General features: G+C 43.1%; 1 protein-coding gene across 1 annotated transcript in view; it reads right to left on the bottom strand.

Annotated features, from left to right (window-relative positions):
• The window catches only part of LOC147886125 (protein argonaute 16-like), a 104,591-nt gene that overhangs the window by 12,820 nt on the left and 68,799 nt on the right, over positions 1-22,972 (bottom strand). The window contains exons 9-19 of the mRNA XM_087395059.1: positions 11,932-12,039; positions 11,727-11,786; positions 11,399-11,521; positions 11,092-11,257; positions 10,838-10,956; positions 10,498-10,635; positions 5,039-5,160; positions 4,748-4,831; positions 4,070-4,133; positions 3,855-3,972; positions 3,621-3,694 (exon numbers count right to left, since the gene is read on the bottom strand). Coding sequence (XP_087251185.1) covers positions 3,621-3,694; positions 3,855-3,972; positions 4,070-4,133; positions 4,748-4,831; positions 5,039-5,160; positions 10,498-10,635; positions 10,838-10,956; positions 11,092-11,257; positions 11,399-11,521; positions 11,727-11,786; positions 11,932-12,039 — 1,176 coding nt within the window. The remainder of the gene's footprint in view (positions 1-3,620; positions 3,695-3,854; positions 3,973-4,069; positions 4,134-4,747; positions 4,832-5,038; positions 5,161-10,497; positions 10,636-10,837; positions 10,957-11,091; positions 11,258-11,398; positions 11,522-11,726; positions 11,787-11,931; positions 12,040-22,972) is intronic.

Genomic DNA, 22,972 nt, shown 5'->3' with positions numbered 1-22,972 from the left:
TTTTGTGTAATCTTTGCTGAGATATGGCTGTAAGATAGAATACGAGCTGTTTAAAATTTCATTTTTTCTGTTTGAAATTTCGTTTTTGCTCCCTGAAGCTGTGCATGCAAGTTGTTAGCCGTTGTGAGGGTTGCAACAGCTTGAGAAACAAGCAGGGAGAGAAATCACAGCAAATAGAGGGAGTTCTGTCTTGAATCAGCTACAGCTCTACCTTCTTGCTCCTCGCCAATCTCAAGCAAATCATCTACATCTCTCTTTTCTCCTACTGCCATCTACAGCAAACTTTGCCTAATGACCCACCATCTCCTGCCTACCTTGGTTGTCATTTGAACCTTGATGGCCGGCCCTGAGGAGAGCAAACGTCATAGAAAACTGTTGTGTGAAGGTTTTAGCATTTTGTCGCTGTCCTTCGACCCTTAAATATCATCATACAACAATAGGGTAGTCTCCACCCAGCAGCATGTTGTGGAGCCACTTATATTGAGCTGATTGACTGCTGCAAACCCAGAATGTTTGGGACAGCTGAGAAGCTTTTAAGTCTGCGCATAATGGACTGCAATCAATTGGCATAGTTACCCCCTAGACATCTGAAGCTATGTGCAGCACCTTAAAGGGTCAACGAGTTTAGGATAGCCAGTCAAAACAATGGTGTGTTTGGAGAATTGCTTGAATAGTTGCTCCACTAGCTATTACAGGTTTAACTAACGAAAATAGGGGAGATGGTGTTTGGCTCAGTATTTCATAAAACCTCCTAGTCCACTACATGACTTTCGTCTGGCAAAGAAATTAGTTAAACCCAAGCCAACGAGTATTTATTGTAATAGTACCACCATTTTGTCTTTTTGGGTGGAGCGATGTGCATGCAGTTATCAACTTGTGCCACTCTAAAGATTATTACTGCTGGCTGTCCTGTATGTTGTATGCTACCATATAATGTTTTCTTTTTTATGTTTGGAAAGACTTTCAAAAGTAATTTATGTTCTATGCTGAAATTAAGGAGTTTTAAACATTAACATTTTATTTTTGGACAAGTCTTGATTACCCAATTGTTGGTATATCCCTTGGTATTTGCATCTTGTCCTATCACCGGTTGGGTGGATTTCCATGGTATGGGATGCAAAAATTAAGAATAAGAAGTCTCTTTTTTGCCCCAAAAAAAAAAATTTTTAAGAATAAGAGTGTGAATGATTAATCATGCTTTGACTAATCGGCCATGTTAATGGCCTATCACATCGCTTTAGCGATGGTGATGCGAGCAATGCGTGGTTAGCTAAACCTCTGTTCATGAAATCCATGGGATATCATTCAGTTGAGTATAGGAAGACTAGTGACCTCTACCTGTTGACATGGCTATGTCATTCAAGTTTTCATCATTTAATCAGCTAAGTTATCCTAGAGTGAGGACTCACTCAAAGGACAGCTGCATTGGAAAGGGAGCTTCTTAACCTCAGCATGACCAGTGTGTTCGACTAAGCACAGGACGAGAACACTGAGTACTATTTGATTATAAATTCTTGTATCTTTTGCCAGGATTCAAGATGGAGGATACCTGGAATTCCTGCTACACAAAGGATTAAGTAACCCGTCTACTGTGACATTATGGTATACTTTCCTATTGTTGAGGTAGGTTAAGAAGTGGATTGCTTGGCTAAGAATCCCTTTGGGTAGCAAAAAATTAACTCTAGCAAGAGTAAACCTTAGGGACAAAATCACTCATGTCTAATGGACATGAAAGAGTCGAGTTGCATACTTCACTCAAATTCCACCAATAGCTTTCCCTCATGGCCATGGTATTGTGATATGAGTCTAGGATCCCTTATGTTTATCTTCAAGAGAGGGAGAGAACAGAAATTCTGTAATGATTTTCTAGAATCTAGCAGTAGATTCAAAGATCCTGAAAAGGATTCCAGTAGACCTTGATTTGAACTTGGATCCTACAAAGATCTACAGTTGCTGATCCAGACAGGTCATCCTGAGGGGTGTTCTATAGTGGTATGGGACACTACAGATACTGTTGTGGATGCAGAATTCCTAGGTGGCAGGGAATTCAGAATCTTTACCAATGGCACCTTGATTTAATATTTGGTGTAAGATTCAAAATATGGTTGGTACTGCTAAAACGGATCAATTTAACAAGTTCTAGCTGAGAGCTTATATAGCTTGACACATTGTAGTATCTTGCTTTCTTCATTGGCTAGTGTAACTGAAAATTCATACCCAATGAGCTGCTATTATCCAAATGATGTTGGGTAAGGTGACTGGTAACTTACTGAATGATTTTTGGTAAGTGAGTCAAATTCGAACTTATGTTAGGAAATTTTTATATTGCTGTAAACTGATTTCATCATTTGCCAAGTACACTCAATTCTTTGAAATTTCCTGCAGGAATTCTGTAGGATTACAGTAATAGATACTACCCAACAGATACTATATTGAATCCAAAATCCGAAAGAAGAATTGGTTTACTTGTGCATGGCAGTGTATGATTTCTTCACTAATTCTGATTCTGGGCAGAATTAGAATCTGAACATTCAATTGAGTATTGAATGTAATTTACTCATTACTTTTCAAAGTTGAGTACTTTTCTGCATATTTACAGTACTACAATAGGTTCTGAAATAAGTCAGAATCAATACGTTCAACTATACTCAAATCTCGGTGAGAGTTGAGTAGTAAATTCAGAATTAATTTATGAATTTACTCACAAGATTCTAGAACTGATACCCCTCCCTTTACCATGCGTGGTAAATATCTTCGTTCCATAAATCTTATTTTAAGGGAAGGAGAGTGTTACGTCCACAACTGGACTAACTAGGGTATAGGCTTATCACAGCCTAGGCCTGACTAACCTGGAATCTAGGAATAGATATAAGGTTAGAATGTGGTCTAACCTGGGGTTAGGGATAACCTAGGGTTGAGACCAGAGCCAACAAAAGCGAGGTCTAGATCCTGCGGATAGAGCAAGCCCACTAAAGACAAGGCATGGCTGAGCTATACTTAGGAGACATTAGGTATATAAAATGGACAGGGAAAGATCCTAGGGAATGCTCCGTAGGCCGTTCCATAGGACTAGTGACTAATGATAATTTTTAGCTTTGTAGGAGCCGACGAGTTCTCCTTTCTTGTATCTAAGCCTTAAGGCCTCTATGCATCTAGCCCTCCAAATCTACCAAGTAGTGATGCTAGCCCCTCTCCCATAGGCACATCCCCATCTCCAGGGAGGGAGGGGGTAGGCGGAGAGGGAGGGGAAGGGAGGGGCTGAGGGAGAGGGAGAGGAGGGCTGAGGCGTAGAGAGGGGGAGGGAGCAGCATGGAGTGGGCAGGAGCAGCAGCGAGCACATACTTACTTTGATTATCATCCCCAAAGAACTCGTTTCCTGGGCCAGACCTTCCTTAACCAGTATTAGGAAAATCAAATCTTTCCTTCTTTTCTACTACGGTGTGTTTTCTTTGGAATGTTCATTTGGTTATTTTTCAGGAATAAAAGACCAGATTGACACATGAATTCACACTCCCAGACTGTCGAAACACTTTGCAACCTATGTGAGCTCTCAATCACATTAAAGAATACATGTGCTGAAGTAGTGAGCCTGAGCATAGAAGTTGGTAAGATTAACTTACGATTAAGCCCGCATGAGCACACAAATAAAAATCATAATCTCGAGGATGGCAAATACCACCATCTACAATCGTTCCTGAATTCCAACATGCAACTGTGCTTCAGAGATAATTGAAATTAGAAATATCTTTTGAAATTCTGTACAGGCTTCTTTTCTGAAATCTTCAAATCATCAAAACTTATACAGGACACATTATCTGCAATGCATAAAGGTGGATATCACAGCAGAATTCTACCAGCGGCAACATTCCCAGAGCCCGTTGCTGGGAAAAATCGTGTATGATGTCGCTTTTGAACTATAATAAATGTGATTTTGGGCTGGTAGTTTCCGCTTTTATCTATATGCAACACTGCCTGCAAAATGATAAGCTATGAGATTTGTGGGAAGTAAGTGTATTTTGTTGTTTATTTTGTTTTAAAAAATGCGGTCTCAAAGTAGAACAATACAAACTTTTTTGAAAGCCTGAAACTCCTCGGTAAGAACCTGTTCAAACTGTGACTCACTGACGCCATCCCTAAAACACAACTACACCAAAATTCCTTGTTATAAGCATTGAAAACATCAAACACAGGATTCTTCTTTAAGGACCATCTAAAAAGTCATATACCATGTGATACTTATTTTATCAGGGTGAACAAATGCAGAGACTTAGGCGATTAAATCTTGCAACTACAGGACATGAGGTTTTTGCTGACAAAACTTTTTGTGAACCCTTTATGCATTTCACATTATCCAGCCATAGCTGCCAAAACCATAGTATTCAATTCTACAGAATGCTAGGTTAAAAGCGAGATGGTTAGCAGAAGGATTTGTATATATCCCTTGCTGATGCAAGTAATTATCTTCTTCCAGTTTTGGTATGACTGGAAATACAATGTTGACTTAATTTAAGTCAAAGTTGATGATTTCTGAATTGAGCGATTCCACATTCAAAGAATAGCGGTCATATTCTATATAGCCAATTAAAAGCAGTTCCCCTGATTCAACAAGAGCAATTAGTCTCTTCTAAAACACTTCCTAATAAAACAGAATACCAAGGCAAAATGTAAATTGTATCAACCCAGTTGAAGCACTGATTTGAAGCATTCCATTGCAGAATGTATAGGATAAATTCATTCCCTATGTAACCTGAATATAATGATTTGTTTTGGGCGGCGGTCTGGGTTTCCAGGTTGCTGCTTGCAAGTTTGATAGAAATCTCGAAGCAACTCCCTGCAAAAATAAAGATGTGCTGTTACATTGAACAAAGAAATTTCACAATGCTAGCCATGACAAGCAAGCATGCAATTAGAATGTATTTCCATTCAGGAATACAGTAGTTTGTCTATAGAAGTGTATTGTCTTTCAGAAAGAGTACTTTTGGAATAATGAAAGATGTTATGTTTGTGTGCATAGGAAGAGGCAAGATCAGGAGGTTACCCAACCATTCCTCCACTTTTTGTCTCTTCGAAAAGTCCTGAGATCATTTCCACCTTGCGGGGTTGAGCCTTTATCCTTACTCCATATTTAGATATCATCGGCCATTCCCTCGATGCAACCACCTGAATTTTCAAGATACGTTGCATGAAAAATCCACACACTTCTTTTATTTGGGGTGAAATCCATGTTTTTAATACTACAAGAGGTAGTCCCAAAGTGGAGACCAGCAATTAGAATATCAAAAGATTTCATTGTATGACAAGTAAACAGTGCAATCTATCTAACAAACAGATAGACAATCATAAAAAGATTCCTGAGCGACATGCGAAAATAGTCCAACATGGAAGAAGCAGGCTTTTCAAGGACTCTATGGTTCCTGTCTTTCCACACAATCCAGAGTGTCCAATATCGAACCCATGCAAAGGCAAAGAAATGCCGAAGAGCCCAAAAAAGCTTGCCAAAGCAAGCAGTAGGAAAGCGGGCCTCGAGGTGGTATTGAAGAAATAATAGGAAGTCACGGGTGATAGGGCAAAGCCGGAAAAGATAGAGCACGGATTCCCTAGAAGCATCACATCTGTGACATAAAGCAGGAGCAATACACGCGCACAATTTTTTGGTGAAATCCATGTATATTTATATTACAAGAAGCTGTCCCCAAAGTGGAGATCAGCAAATACAAGCTCAGAAAACTTCATTGTAAGACAAGTAGACAGTATAATCTATCTGAGGAACAAACATGCAATCATAAAAGGATTGCATGAGTGACATCCGGAAATAGTAGAACATGGAAGTAGGATCTTGAAAGACTCGGTGGTTCTTATCTCTCCATAACGTCCAAAGTGCCCAGTATCTACTCTGTGGAGTCTTGTTCTCTCTAGGATGTTCCCTTCACTCCTTTCAAAGCTGCTCATGCCTCGGTGGACACATCATGGGAGATTTTCGCTAGCATTGCAGCTTGGCATATTTGGAGGGCCAGATGTACGGAGAAAATGGAGGGTTCCCAACCCTTCCCAGTCTATGGCTAGTATATGACTGATACTATACACACATTGGTGGCCATTTGGGCGAGCATGCATGGATCCTCCAAAGCAGCTACAGCCAAGAGAGGTACTTTTTTCAGAGTATGGAGAGGATCTCCTTTCTTCTCTGAGTGCCCTTCAGGGTTGAGGTGGCACTTTCAGCCTCCACCTTGGATTTTTGTTAGCTCTTTTTGAGCTGGTTTTTTTCTCATGCATCTCATGCATGGCATGATGTAACCTCCCGCATTAGAGCTTGCGCTTGCGGTTTGCGGTTTTCATTCATGCTTAATGAAGTAATCTTTTTGTATATAAAAAAAAGTACCCAGTATCAAGTCCATGTGAAAAATAAATCAAGTTCCGCTCTCCGGGGTTGAATGCCAAAGATCCAAAAAGCTTGCCAAAGCAAGCAGAAGGAAAGCAGGCCTAGAGGCACTACCGAAGAAGTCACGGGCGACAAAGCAATTCCAAAAAACGGAGCCAAACATTTGTGACATAGAGCAAGAGCAATATGTCTACGTGCCAAGAGTTGGCCAAAAGGAATAACACCAAGCATCACTCGCCATAAAAGACATGTTAACGAAGCAGAAGTTTGCAGGACTAGAGTTGCTGCAATCTTTTACGTCACAATTTGCATTACAATGCAAAGACCAAAGCTGATTCACATGATGCAATATCCAAGGAGGCAAAAAGCATAAAAAAAGTATGGAGACGAGTGCAATCTCATGGCAAAGCTTCAGACACATTATCACATCTAGTTCCTTTGTCAAATCCGTTCCAGGCTCTCTCTTTCCAAGATAATCTTATGCCTGAACCTCAACCATTGTGCCTGAACCTCAACCAATGGTGACCAGGACAACTCCTCTTGATGTTTCTTCCTCCGGTGCTTCAACACCTTCTCTAACTTTATTAGACTGGAGAGGAGTAGAAGCATGAGGAATAGGCAAAGTGCCACACACATTCGGATGCAGATTCGGATGTCCCTACTCATTACCAAGAAATCCCACTTGGGAAGATGAAAGACTCTCTAAAAGTACTGCAAGGGAGGAAATATGTGGGAGAAGAGGTATCGGCAAAGCCTTCAAGGTGACACAAACAGGGTAAAATCTCATGAGATTCTTGGCTAAGTCGAAAAGCGAATCCCAAGGCATAGCACAAGCAAAATAACCAGCACCATGTACCCCTGCCATACTAACCAACTGATACACTGTGTCCACAACAGTGCAATGAGCATAGTAAAAACCCTTGCCTAGAAAGACAAAAGATTCAATTTTATCATTAACAACTGCTGCACTTGACCAAGCTCTCAACATAGATATGCTCATTATTCTCCCCATGAAGTAGAGGCACACTCTATGTTGTTGTGCCTCGCAAATACTATGAAGGAGGAGCTCAGGAGGAAGAAATCTAGATGTCAACAAAGTTAAATCCTGAGCTTCCAACACAGATTCCTCACAGAGACGTCGAAGAAGCCATAACTGCTGAGACGAAGAGGAACTCAAAAAATCGTATTTGGTCGTCTTATCAGGCTGAGTGGAGGTCGAGTAGTGAATTGCCCTTTTTCTTTTGCCATAACCTTTCAAAGGTGCAGCCGACGCCGGCTGAAATGTAAAAGGGACATGGGGATTAGATTGAACAAGGGAGGCCTGCAACGAGGAACGAGAAGCTGCTCCAAGAGAGTCCAACAAAACCTATAGTGAAGAAGGAGAAAGAGCCTTGGAGTCCAACAGACACTGCAATGCCTGTAGAGTCTAAGAAGAAACCGAGCGTAGAGTAGAAGCAACGTGTGAGTCAAGGGAGGGCTGCAGCGACGATAGAGAAGCTACTCCAACAACGTGAAACTTAGAAGGGGCATGAGGTTGCAACAAAACATTGGACACCTAGGGAGATGAAGCACCAGGCTAAACAAACGAAAGTTTGGACGCCTGAGGAGAAGAAACATAGGAAGTAGTTGTACAAACAAAAAAAGGAGTAGTAGGCTCCATCTCGAAATGTACACACACACACACACACACACACACATTTTTTGGGGGGTGAAATCCATCTGTCAATATATTACAAAAAATTGTCCCAAAGAAAGGAACTAAGACCTACAAACCTAAGAAGACATCATTATATGACAAGATGGCAGGATAGTCTATGTCCCGTGCCTGCACAGATTTGCCTGCACAGACAATCATAAAATGATTGCCATAAAGAGGCATGGCAGAACTGATATTGAGCCAGAGGGGATCACCAAAGACCCAATGGTTGCAGTCCTTCCATACACACTTTTTATTTTTTTTGGTTTGACATCAGATAAGTGCTTGGAGAGGTCAGGAGGTAAGGCAAAGAGCGTCCCGACTTTGTGAAGGGTGGGATTCATGAATACAAGCAAAGCTTTTGTAGTTGTTGCAACTCGTCTTTTGATAAAAGACATGTGTAGGATCTTTATGAGTGGTTGTCACATTTTTTCGTCTAAGCTATTGAGTGAATACATGATTGGAAGAGAGAGATCAAGCTCATAAGTCTGAAATATGAAATGGTGTGTGCCGTGCTTGTGCATCTCTCTCTATGTGTGTGTGTGTGTGTGTGTGTATGTGTGTGTGTGAGCACACGCGCGTGTGTTTTCCATCCACTCCTTTGGGAAGCAGTTTTGATTGTTTGGAAGATATACTTCTATCCTGGAGTATGATCATTTCTGTTGGAATACGAAGCCAAAGTGAGTCTAAATGAGTGTTCTAGGTAGTCTAGGTGTGGTTTTATAGTCTAGTAAGTCCTAGACATGCCACAAGTCATATTGGGAGATATCCCATAGACATTGTGACTTTCTAGAGTCTAGTGACACACTATATAGTGTTGTACTTGTCTATTGTCTATTACATCAATCAACATCAAGCTTTATATCATGTGAGTATATTGGTTATCATTTCCTAGCGCTTGTTCTCTCATTTGCTTTCCATTTTGCCTTTCCATTATACTTTCCATATTTCCATTCCGTTCCTAGTTAGCTTGGCATTCTCCCACCTCCATGTCTCTTCATATGGTATCAGAATTAGCTTTCCTCACATAACTTGCCCAAGAGCTGCGTCAATCTTCTCTCCAAAAATGCGCCACTTTCCTGTCCAGTATTCATGTGAAGCTGCTCCGAACTTGATGTGAGCTCTGGACATTACATTGCGGTGACTCCTTCACGTGACTACTCCAACATTGGTGAAGACTTCTTGAGCTAGATGTGAGTTCTTTGATACTACTCCAACACACTCCACTACAGTGATCTCTCTGATTAGTGCATTACCTCAAGCTTGATGTAGACCACTCTACATCAACAAGTGACTTCTTCAACATCCTTATTCGATCGGTGCCTGAGGTACTTCGCATTGATTGACTTCCCGATTGATCGTGGTACCTGAGGCTTCTACTTCGACATTGGTGACTCTCCTTCTGGCATTTTGAGAGTCATCATGTGATTGCTCCATGTAGCTACCCCATGGACTTCACCGTCACATTTTTTGGGGCATTCCTGCCTAGAGCTTCATCAACATTGTCATCGTCTCGCAAGGATGTGCAGTGGCTATTTGGAGGACGTCTCTTATCATAAGAGATATATTTTTTATTACTACATGCTTGATGTTATTTTGGGGTCTTCTGCCCTAGGTAGTCCCCCTAAAATGATATTTATTGACTATTTCGTTTTCATTGAGTCTAAAGGTCCTCTGCCTTGGATAGTCCTCCTAAAAAGATGTATTGGTTTTCCTTTTTTGGTGTGTGGATTCTTAACATGTCCTGTTATGAAGCCAAGTGGGGATGTACTGTGGGAGCCATATGTATTGGCTTTGATAGGTCTATTTGTTTATCAAGCCTGGCCGAGTTCCAGGATGTTGGTGTATTTTTAGACCTATGAGTTGGTCATGTAGCCATGCTATAACGTGAGCCTCTGAGCATATTGAGTCTCAAGCCATGAGAGTGCTTGGATCAACCTCTAAACACACTCAGAATTTAGCCTCTGAGTTACATAGGGTGCACAGTTTGATGACTGTCATTGTCATGTTCAGTTCTTGGTTCCATTCCAGTAGTCTCTCACCTTGCCTTCATAGGGGGGTGTTCGAATATCTCTATAGGATGCTCATTTCTTTGGAGACCTTTCTAAGGCCCAGTTTGAATTTTTTTATAATAACTGCTTTTAGACTTTCAAGTGGTTTTTGATTCAGCAAACATTGAGGTGTCTTTGATTCAGCAAACATTGAAACATGGGTGCTGGCACAGAAGTGGCAAGTCTTTCGAATGCTTGATAGTAATTAGTGAAGACCTTCTAAAGAATCTCCCTATCTTCTTACAGATAGAAAACCAACCTGTGCAAGATTAAAATATAGAAAATGCACCTAGCATCTACACACTCAAGCATGTGCGCACACACACATAAAAAGGGGGGAAGGCATGAGGGAGAGAAGGAGAGAGATATACTGCAGCAATGGAGGGTGATTCAGAATATCCAGGAGACCCGTGTGAAACATCCATGCCGAAAATAATAGTTGGCACTTGGGACACCTTTGGAAGTTTCACCTGATACTCCTGTGACAACCACGAGTTATAGCCTCCAGTCTGAAACACAATAAGAAGTATTGTCATCCTTTAAGGTATACACTGCATCCTTCCAAGTTTTCAATAGTTCTGTTTATTAACATTTTGCTCACAATAAACCTCTATCTACAGTTATCACCAAAATACAACTCGATTTGTCAAATGTCCGCTGAGATTACTCCATCAGTCCAAAATCCCCTTGAGGATGACACTACATACTGACCTTTACATTTATCTTCAAAGCAACATTTGTCAAGTATTGATCTTTAAGGGGTGGTCTTGGTGGAGCAATGCATTGGGTGATTACACCCACCTTTGTTTGCATCAGTTTTTTTAGTGGCCCTGTACACAAATCAAGCCCAATGCAGAAGCACCAGTTGGCTTAGTTGTTCAGGCCTTAAGAAATGGCATGAAGACAATTAAATTGTAATGTAAAAGACGTGGATTTGAGCAGTCGGAGGTTTGAACCATATATACCATATAAGTCGCAAGTCTTTCGTATGGGAAGTATGCAGAGCATAAAGTCCGGTTTTTTTTCCAGCTCTTGCTGAACCTTTTCGATCATTAAATTAACCCTTTCAAAAGCAGGCCGACCTTGGTGACTGTTAGGTTCTGCAAAAAAATTGGAAGTAGGACCAATGGCCTGCCACATGAAATCCTTATGAGCATATTGCCTTTTTTTTAAATTACATGAACTTTTTCAAAACGAAAACCTGAACATTAAAGCTATAGGATTGGGGGAAGATACCTTCATAATTATAAACATAAACTGAAGTTGTCTTACCATTCCTTTGGTCTGACAAACGCGCTGCACATCTTGAGCAATGCGTACAACGCTTTGGTACGGGAGTCGGGAGTCAAAGTTTAGGACCACCCACGAGTGTATTTGAGCACCTACTGCCATGATCTGGTTTTTTTTTGTGCCAGAGGAAATAAAACATAAGTGACCATGTCAAATAGAAGGTGTGTTTCTGTTCTCAGGAAGACTGGATGATTCGAGTAAGACTATCATGCTCCACCAAGATTCATATGCACAAAAATATCCCCATATAAGTACTCACATGAAAGAATCCCTGTCTACTTTACCTTATTGCAGGTGAGAAAAACTTTACCTTGTTATTGAAATTCCACTTTCCACGTTGGGGTATCTCTTCATTGTTACAAAATTTCAGCTACAAAAAGGCACATTGTTGCTTAAATTTTATTCTAAATAGAAATATAATCCTATAGCGGGACGTGTCCCACAAGCATTGATTTATTTAATTAATTTGACAACACCATAGAACCTTTGAATTTTTATTTGAGCTAAGGTTTTACCATTGGAGCTTCCAAAAGGCGGCCTGGAATCCTTGTCATACGCTCATCTATCTTTATATTGAAATCTCGTATGTGATCGTCAGAATTGTAGTTGCTGATATCCATCGCCTGAAAGCTCAAATCTCTTAGAGCTCTCTCTCTCTCTCTCTCTCCAGGCCCACATGGAGCTCAAACCACCCATAACCAACACTTAATTCACGATACATCTTACGACATGACCAAAAGTAACATGGAGAGTTTTTCTTTCATCCCTAGCTTCCCCAATTGTTTGTTTCTGGAGGTAGGTAAGACACCTCCAGTTTCTCCCATGAAGGTGCACTTTCACGCTGACTTTAGCATTTTGGTCTCGCAGGCTTTTTTGGCCTTTTAGAGAGGGAAGGTGCACTTTCACACTGACTTTAGCGTTTTGGTCTCGCAGGCTTTTTTGGCCTTTTAGAGACATTAATAATCCTTTCATTCATTTCTCTCTCCCCCTCTCCCTCACTCTGGGCCCCTCCCCACCCACTCGCAGCAACCCCCTGCACCCCGTCTCCCTGCCAGCCCCCCCCCCTGCCGGCATGCAGCCCCTCCCACTGCAGTCCTGTCTATCCCCAGCCCCTCGGAACCCCCTCCTGAGCCCTCCCTCTCCCATCGTACCTCTCACCATCCCTCCCATCGTGCCTCTCACCATCCCTCCCATCACATCTCTCCCTAGCGCCCCCCCCCCCCCCGCAGCTCTCCCATTGCAAACTTCCTTCCTTTCACAACCCTACCTCCTGCTGGTTGCTGCTGGACCTGTCACAAAGTGCTGTTGGAGCTGCTGCTGTTGAGGTTGCTGCTGGGGAGCCTGGTGCTGTTGAGGCTGCTGAAGCTGGCTATTGATTGAGGCTGCTACGAGGCTGATGAGCCTGAGCGGTCCTAGTCAGCCAATTGACTTTGATGAAGCAATTGAATTTGGGGCCATATATTGGCCACTCTTGTACTTTCTTCATTATCCATTTGCGAGTACTACCGGTTCGTTCAGCTTGTTGTCTGTCCCTTGCATTCCATCTACATTCCATTGCACCCCGCACCCAACAGTGGTATCAAAGCAGGATTTCTTGCTCCTACTTGCCTCCCCTCATGCTTCAGCTTCACCTTCAGCCCAACTCCTCCTCTCAAGGAGGTAAACCCCACAGGTAAAGATGGGAGCAGACACGATAGCTATGAAGTAAGGGTGGGAGTGGCTTCTGTTTGTATGCATCAAACATTAGCCCGGGATTCAGGGCCAAAAATATAGAAGATATAGTCTCCGACACCTGCGACATTATTTTGCCTCAATTCTGCGCTGCTCCACCTCCCCAGCGACGATATTTCACCTTTCATCTCAGTTCTTCTGCTACGCCTCACTTGACTTGTTCCGGCCCCACAATGCCATAGAACTTTATGCATGTTCAGATGCAAAATAAGGATTTTGTTGGCACTCCTACAATTAAGAACAAAGGTACTCGACAGGTATATGTTGCTTAAGCACCAGCTGTTTCAAATGCAAATGCTACTGCTTCACTCCTCTCTACTTCTCAATTAAAAGGAAAAGAGAAGACTTTGCAAGAAGTCTGGCAGACTCTATTAAAAACTGTTGCAGCCTGGAGACCTCTACCTCCTCACACTTGCAATTTCCTCCTATCAGGCACGCCTGGATTGTTGGTACAGGGTTAATCCACAGAATTATGGCAATCTTACTTCAAAAAAGTGGGTAGATTATACCTTTGTGCATTCGGATCATGCTCCTATCTAGCTGAGAATATCTTTGCATGATATACCAGATGATCGATTATTTCATAGAAGGCTTCTCATTGTTAACAACAGTTACTTGCAGCATAATGCCTACAAAGACATGGTTTATGATACATGTCAGCCTCTTTTCCATCAAAGTCTTGTTAATATAGATTATGCTTGGGATGCTTTCGTTGCTCGCATGCAATCTGTCATCAGGACCTATGATAAGAATTACATTTAGACTCTTTGGGAAAATGTAGCTCAAGCAAAACAGACTTGCCAATCTTTAACTAAGCTCAGCCATTTTCGGCCTCTCTCCATGAATGAAAGCACTTCTTTATGTCAGGCTCGACATTGTCTCCAAAGTAGTGATCACAGGAAAATCTCTAAGTGGGAGACAAGATCAAGACAAAAAGCCTTCTTGGACAAAGGATGCTCGTCTAAACAATTTTTTTAAAGTTTGCATTGCAAGAGACAATCTTCAAATATTTGTCGTGCTCTTATGCATGATGGGGTTTGGACTTCTTCAAGAGCACAACTTGCTGCAGCATGTGTTGATCATTTTTCGCGCTAGTTTGGGATGGTAGATCTCCCTTCACAAGATGTTCTTCAAGCCAGGAATACTTTCCTTAAGTATGTTTCTCCCATTGTTTCTCATATGCAGGCTACTGAGCTGGAAATGTCTTTTACTAAAACAGAGTTGACTGATTCTTTAAAATCCTGTGGCAGATGGAAATCTCCAGGATGGGATGGTCTCACAGTTGAGTTCTTTCTTGCATACTGGGATATTGTTAACCTGCCTCTTTTATGCATCATAAATCTGCTTGGGAAAATCAGCATCTATTTGTCAAGCTCATTCCAAAAAGAATATATGTGAATCCCTGGCTGATTAGAGGCCAATTACCCTTATGCCTATTGTTTACAAGATCATCACCAAGATGGTAGTTGATCGCATTAAAGGGTATCTGCATGATGGCCTTCATCCTGTGCAAAATGGTTTTGTTCCTCGACGGCATATTATTGATGATATTGCTAATGCATATGTGGGTATAGAATATGCCAAATATAAACAGCGGGATGTTTTACTATTGCACGTTGACATTGCTATTACAATAGAAACACCCCAAATAGTTGTTGTCGTCAGGCATTGACTGTGTGTTGACCATGTGTCAACACATGTCAACCACATGACATCAAGCATTGACCACATGTCAATCATGTGTGACACGTGTCAACCAAAGGTTCATCTAGGAGTACCATACCCAAGGCGACCATGCATTGATACATGTCAACCACAGGTCGAATCAACCATAAGTACCATGTCCAAGGTGATCTCATCGAGAGCTGTACATGGAGGGTGAGCTCCACACATGGAGCAGTTTGGAGTATTTATAGTTGCACATCATGAAGACGTGTACACTGGTTCAGTGGTGCAGTGATCTAGCTCACATGGACATGGAGTATTTACACCACCCTGACTCGAAGAGGCTAGCAAGTCAGGAAGTCGCTGGAGCCATCAAGAGAGCCAGCGGCGCAACGGCTATCCTCAATAGCTAAGGAGATAGGAGGATCACCAATCCAAAGAAAGGAGGGAGATTCTTAGCGAAGGAAGGACCCTCCAAGGCAGAGGGATGAGGATGAAGGAGAAGGGAGAGTATTGAGTAAGGGGGCATTCAGCATTGAGCATTAAACATTCTGCATTGGAGAGAGGGAGAGAGAGAGAGAGAGAGAGAGAGGAAAGTCTGAGGAGAGATAGAAGCTGGAGCTATGACCTCGCCGAGGGAAGAAAGAAAGAAAGAAAGTCTATTAACGTCCACTCGAGATCAAAAGGTCTATGGGACAGCAAGAAAGCCTCTAGTACATCTGCTTTAGGGAGGGCACATGGCAGCTCCCAAGGAGTGCAGAAAGCAACCCATATTACTTTTAAAGTACCTACATGATATTCTAGAAGAGTAAATAGCCATACATCAGTTTAAGATTGAGAGTCTTTTGGTTTTGATTTAAACTCTCTGATAAGTGCTCCGCCTTCACGGTAAACTGACCATTTTCCATCCTTTCTGGCAGCCCTAACTTTAGCTAATTCAGTTGCCTTAATCTTGGGTTGAGCTTGCCTTCAGCTTGTAAGATTGTCGAATTAGCTTGACCCGCATGTCTTTTGACTTCAGTGTAAGGATTGCATGACGTTTATAGTGCAAAATAGAATCTGGCCTGGAGGAGTCATCATCCTGCTCATCATCATTCACCCATTCAATGTTGGGCAAGCTTGCTTTGATCTTTGTCAATATTTCACTATATGTGTCCTCCTCTTTGTACCAATCTTCTGGGAGTCCCCCTATTCTAATCTTCAGTGCATTATCACATCTAACTTCGTGTTCCTTAATCTCTGCTTGAATATCAAACTTACTTGCTTTGTTGTCCACTTCCACAATCACTTCCTTTTTAGCAGTTTGTACTTCAATGTGAACAAGATCTTTGACTGTAGAGACTGGCTACGGGGTAGGGGGGGAATCCTTATAAGATTTTACAGCCTCATTAATTACTACCTGCTTACCAGGCCCTTCGAGAATGTGAAGTCGGGCCTTTACTTCTGAGAGCTCCAATTGTAGCTCTCTCACTGCCTACTGCAGATAAAAAATCTGATCATGTTGCCCGAGGATGGGTCGTTTTGAGCCTTCTTGTTGGTAATTCCGTGCATATGGAGAGGGTGTCATGGCTGCAACTGTAGAGTACCGAGTCCTTATGGATGTTGAAGGAGTTGAGGGAGTTAGAGGGGGACTTGGAGGAGAGGGTAGGCCAGTCCATAATTGACTATATGTTGAACCCCCTAGCTTAACCTAGCCCCCAGGTTGGATTGGGGGTTTAGCCCAACTCCGGGTTAGGGAGAACTAGGACTAGGTGCGGACGGGAGGTATGGAGAGGTGTGAACAGGGGAGATACGGATGTACGACTCCAAGCTGTGGTACGGACGACGACGGATGAAGGTACAGGCTGTACGGTACGGGGAGAAGGGGCTATACGAGGAGAGGCTGTACAGAGAGGAGAGGCTGGAGCTGTATGGAGAGGTTGTACAGACGGAGAGCTACGGGAGAGGCTGTATGGACAGAGGGAGAGGCTACGATAAGGCTATACGGACGGAGAGTGTGGAGAAGACAGGGGCTTCAGCTATGAGCTCGCATGTTGTACCTCTCTGTCCACTATGGGGATAGACCTATGTGTTCTTGTGTCTTGTGACTTGTGACTTGTGGGTGCTGTTCCACTGGTATGTACTTCGGCCAACTTGGTCACTTTCTCATTCTTTCTGTTTCTTTCCGATATGGGAATTGTTCAGTAGTGCATGATGATTGTCTTCTCTTGTGCTCGTGTTGTGAAGTTCTCATATGACCGTCATTTAGCATAGTGCACTCATACAATGGCGCGATTCACTGTTGTACAGCCTCCGACACCCGCACACCACTGCACGGTGCACTCCGTGTGATCCACTACATTCACACCAGTGGCCTTTGGCCTCTGGTATCACCTCCGGAAGAGATAGGAATCCCTCCACCCGACAAACAATTTATGGCAATCACGGTGGGACACTGCTGGTGTTGAGTAGCAAGAGGGAAGTGGGGCTCTAGGACCTCCTAGAAGAGAGAGTTCTTATGCCGAGCAGTACTGATACCCTTGAAGGAGCTAGTGAGAGAACTAGGAGATACTTAAGCAAAATGGAGAGGAGACTTTCGGCCGACCGAACTCGATACAAAAAGCATTACGTGAGACGGAAGTTCGCAAAGTCCTCAGGGCGAGCACAAAGTGAACCTATTGGAGCTGTAGCAGAGCAAGTAACTTCATCGAGACTCTCATCGATTTGGACCAACAAGATTGGTGATAGTCAGATCCCGAGTCCGAAGAAGTAGTACAAAAGTGAAAGAGGAAAGTACTAAGGACGAGGGCTCCTTAGATGCGCATCAAGGTCAAGACAGCCCCTTATCTCTTGTTGCAACGATGTCTTCATTAGCAGCCACTTCAACGAGAGTAATACCCACTTCAGCATCAGACTTGACATCCAGTGGTCAAGCTACCATTTCGTCTGCCATGCATAACCCAGGTCCTTCGAGTCTAGTTTCTACATCCGTGACACTCGTGGGTTCACCTTTTGCTTCGGTCATGTCCCTACCGTTGCCATTATCTCTACCCTTCCCTACTACTACTTATCCATCCTACATGGCTTCGACCCCTTCCTTCTCCTTCCCAATTGCCTCTGCATCCTCATTGACCCCCACGTTCCCTATGTCTTCACCATCTACTTTCACAACCGTAGTGCCTGCAGCATATGCTGTACCATCTATCTTCACTATAGCTACATCACTAGTAACTGCACCAGTGTGGTCTCATGCACGAGGTGTTGTCTCATCAGCCACTCCACCATATGTCTCCATGACACCCACATTGAGTACTACTCCGTCGGGAGGAGCTTCAGCTCTTACTCCTGCTTCAGCTTCCAGGGTGACTACGGTGGTTCTCAGTGCTAGAGAAAAAGCCAGACTTCTTGAATTACTCAACAAAGTCCATGTGAAGACTCAAAAGTTCAAAGGTCATCTACATGACGATGCGAAAGCTCATGTGAGGAAATCTCTCACCGCATGCAAAGCCGAAGGTGTGGAGAATGAGCATGCCTTTCTACACATCTTTCCTTCGTCATTGGAGGATGCAGCCGATGTATGGTATAGCCAATTTCCGACTGACTATTTCAAACTTGGACAGCTCTAAGGGAGGAGTTTTTACAAACTTTCAAATTGGAGAAGTATGAACATATGATTGTCGTAGAGTTGTCCACTAACACCATGAAGCCTAGGAAAAGCATCTCTGAGATGTACACAAGGATGAGGCTCTTGGCGGCAAAGATGTCTATGCCACCTAATGAGGCTGTCATGAAGGGGTGGTTTTTGAAAGCATTAACCCCTACCATTACTATAAGGCTAGTTGACACACAAGATAAACACCAGACATGGAGATTAGGACATGGCTGACCTTACTCTACTTGACCTTTACTTAGCAGAAGCTGACCACCCCTCCATTGAAGACCTTCCCGGAACCACTTATGAGGTGGAAGGCTTACCTTATTGGGGCATGCCCAGACAGGCACCGAGGCATCTAAGGAACACAACACCTACTGACTCTACATCTCAGCCTATCCAAGTGCAACAGAACGCACCAATTACTTATCCCCCATCTTGGTTAAGAGAAGTGGAGGAGGACTTTCCCCTTGAGGATACTCCAGCACATACAAGACTGAGCACGGGTGAGCCAAGTACCTTCACATCCCAATGCAATGCCCCCATTGATAAGGCACGGAACTGGCTCTACCTCAACATTGGGATGGAGGACCAACCTAAGCATTTGAAGGTAGCCACTTGGGTTTGGGAGCATGATTATCTTCTAGCAGCAATGACAGATCCTTTTAAAGAATTTATGGATGTCATTGCCTGGTCCTACAAGGATCTGAAGGGGGTGCCAACTGATTTCATGGAGCATCGCGTCGACTTATACCCGGATGCAGACCCTGTGATTAAAGGTCCATACCGCATGAATCCCAACTACGGGAAGGTAGTCCATACAGATATACAAAAAATGGAGCAAGCGGGATTAATCTACCCAGTGGATTACTTAGATTGGGTCAGCAGAATTGTCATTGTACCCAAAATAGAGACTGGCAAACTCAGAGTATGTGTTGACTATTGAAGTTTGAATGCTGCGACATGACGTGATAGGTTTCCCCTTCCTTCACAGATAGTGTATTGGAGATAGTGGCAGGTCATGCTTTATAATCTGGACGGATATAGCAGGTACAACCAAGTTCGAGTGAGAGCAAGAGATCAGCCCAAGGCTACATTTTTCACTCAGTGGGGAATGCACGCCTACCGAATGATGCCCTTTGGATTATGTGATGCCCCCGCAACATTTCACCAACTTGTCACCAAACTCTTTTCACAAGAATATCGGCAAGTTTCTTGAAGTATTTCTAGATGACTTCTATGTTTTTAATGGTAAAGCGACAAGCCACCTCCCATCTTGATCCGGACATACAAAATTATCATCTAGACAAGTTAAGATGTGTAATTGAAGCTTGACAAATGCTTCTTTCTTGAACTCCAAGGTGTTCTCCTTGGTCATATTGTTTTCGCTGAGGGGATGACTACCGATCTTGCCAAGATCGGATCATCTCATTGCCTATTCCTCGTACACCCAAAGAGTGAAGTCTTTCCTAGGGCATGTGGGATATTACAGGCGGTTCATATGTTTCTATGCCGACATTGCTGTTGCACTAATAGAACTCCTACATCAAGACAGATCTTTTGTTTGGGCCACCTAGGAACAACTAGCCTTCGATGATCTGAACGATCGTCTCGTGAAGGCCCCCATTCTCATGCAGCCAGATTGCAATGTCATTTTTCACGTTCATGTGGATGCTAGTGGATGTTTAGTGGGTGCTATACTGGCCCAACCTAACCAAGATAACAAGATCGATTTGCCAATCCACTTCGCCAGCCGACAACTTAATGTAGCAAAATGCAATTACACTACCACAGAAAGAGAGGGTCTCGGCATGGTTTATGCTATAACCAAGTATCGTCTCACTACCTCTTGGGAAACAAGTTTGTGATCATCACTGATCATCAAGCTCTTAAATATTTACAGAATAAGCCTACTCTTGGTGGCCGGTTAAGCAGATGGATTCTTCTTTTCCAAGAATTTCAACTTGACATTGTGGTGAGGGCTAACAAACTGCATTAACTTGCAAACCACTCGTCCAGGTTAAGTTCCGAGGAACCAGCCAATGGAATTATAGATGAATTACCCGATGCGAGCGTTTTTGGGTGACGGCACTACCTGATGAATGCATATTTGTCATGGACTGCTTTCCACCATGGTATGCCAACATAGTACAGTTGTTGTCTACAAGTGGTTTCCCTCCAGGTCTGACTCCAATAGAGAAACGGAAGAGGATCTTTCAAGCCGCTCCTTTCAAGTTGATTGCAGGCCAATTGTACAAACTCGGGAAGGACCACATCTTGAGACGGTGTCTGCTTCCCCACGAGACACAATCCATTCTTGAAGAGGCACACGCTGGCATAGGCGGAGGGCATATGACTCCGAATGCTACTGCTCAAAATATCATGCGTGCTGGGTTCTGGTGGCCCAAGCTCTTTGCAACAACTGCCATGCTCATATGACCCATGCTCTTGCAGTTTCTACTCCTACTGCTGCCATGCAGAATGCAGAGTTATGGCATGCCAGATATGGCCACATGCATTACAACAGCTTGATGACACTTCATAACCACTCTATGGTTGATGCATTGCCACCTCTTGAAATACCTCCTCCACATGCCTGTGAAGGGTGCATTTTAGGCAAGATGTACACATTCCCCTTCAAAAAGGATGGTTCAGTTAAAGCTGTACGCAAATTACAACTTATACACAGTGATGTCTGTGGTCCCATGAGGACTCCATCATTGGGTGGTCATCTCTACTTTGTTACTTTTATTGATGATTACTCCAATTTCACTTGGGTCTTTGGGCTGAAGCGCAAATCAGAAGTGTTCATGGTGTTTAAACACTTTTCAGCCATGGTTGAAAATGGAACTAGACTCAAGATATAGACATTGCGCACAGATAGAGGTGGGGAATACTTGTCTACAAATTTTGATGCTTTTCTGAAAGGCAAGGGTATTGTGCATCAGCTCACAGTGAGGCTAACCCCTCAGCAAAATGGCAAAGCTGAGAGGAAAAATAGAACTCTTATGGAGATGGACAGATGTATGCTGAAAAGCAAACACATGCCTCACAAATTCTGGCTTGAAGGTCTAATGTGTGCCAACCACATCTTCAATATGTCTCCCACTAAGGCTTTGAAAACAAAAGCTCCCTATGAAGTCTGGAATGGGAGAAAGCCTTCAGTGGATCATTTCCGTGTCTTTGGATGCCTTGCATATGCTCATGTGCCAGCTGAATTTCGGCATAAGTTGTCAGATAAGGCAATTAAGTGCATATTTGTTGGGTACAGTACAGAAAGCAAGGGGTACCATCTCTACAATCTTGCTACATGCAAGATCATTGTCAATAGAGATGTGATTTTTGCAGAAAATTCAGCTCACACTCAGGCTGAATTTCATATGCCTTCTTCTTCCGAGGATGTTTTCGAGGGGTTGCTACCCATTGCCTTGGGTTCCCCTGCTGATATTTCTGATGCAAATCAGAATTTACAGCCACCTCCCGATGCTCCAGTTCAGCCACAAGATGTCTTGCCACCTCCACAGGCAGTGGAACACGTGGTTCAGCAAGAAATTGTAGACATACATGCAGCAAAAACAGTCCCAAACTGGCTGTTACAGACTCTTAGGGAGAGTAAGATTGATGCTCCATTACCTGGCAGGACTCGCAGTGCAGTAAGGCACAGGGAAGGTGCTAATTCAATGGAATCAACATATGCAGGTACTCTTCTCGATGAGGAGGAGCTTGCAACATTCGAAGAAGCAAAGGACAATGTGCATTGGATGAATGCCATGCACAATGAATTGCAGTCCATTCAGAAAAATCAGACTTGGGATGTCGTAGACTTGCCACCAGGTAAACATGCCATTGGTACACGACGGGTTTTCAAGGTGAAACGGAAGCCAGATGGCTCCATTGACATATACAAGGCAAGGCTGGTTGCCAAAGGCTATGCTCAGAAAAAGGGCATAGATTATGAGGAGACTTTTGCTCCTACATCCCGGATGACCACCATCCGATCTGTTATTGCAATGGCTGCACATTTTGAGTGGAATGTTCATCAGTTGGACATTAAAACAGCCTTCCTAAATGTAGACTTGTTGGAAGAGGTTTATGTCAAACAACCTCCAGGATTTGAAATTACAGCAAATGCACTTCAGGTATGCAAGCTAAATAAAGCTTTGTATGGGCTGAAACAGGCCCCTCGTGCATGGTAGCCAAGATTCATGCCTTTTTGACCAGCAAGGGGCTGCACAATAGTCCTACTGAGAGCACCCTCTACATCAAGAAGGATGGGGGGGAAATTTTAGTCATCATTCTTTATGTCGATAACTTACTGCCCACAGGGTCCAATTAAGATAATATTGCAGATTTCAAAGCTGATTTGCAGACCAACTTTGACATGTCAAATTTGGGGCTGCTTCACTTTTATTTGGGGATCCAGTTCTCTCAAGAGAGGCACTGTTATGTCTCAGTCCAAGTATGTGCAGAAACTCTTGGACAGATTTAACATGCATGATTGTAAGCCCATAGCCACTCCCATGGAGCCG

Source organism: Dipteris shenzhenensis, chromosome 24, assembly GCF_047967505.1.
Source record: "Dipteris shenzhenensis isolate YYH24624 ecotype China chromosome 24, Dip_SZ_1.0, whole genome shotgun sequence".
Lineage (NCBI taxonomy): Eukaryota > Viridiplantae > Streptophyta > Polypodiopsida > Gleicheniales > Dipteridaceae > Dipteris > Dipteris shenzhenensis.
The sequence above is the reverse complement of the archived record's forward strand: the minus strand, read 5'-3'. Positions and strand labels throughout refer to the sequence as shown.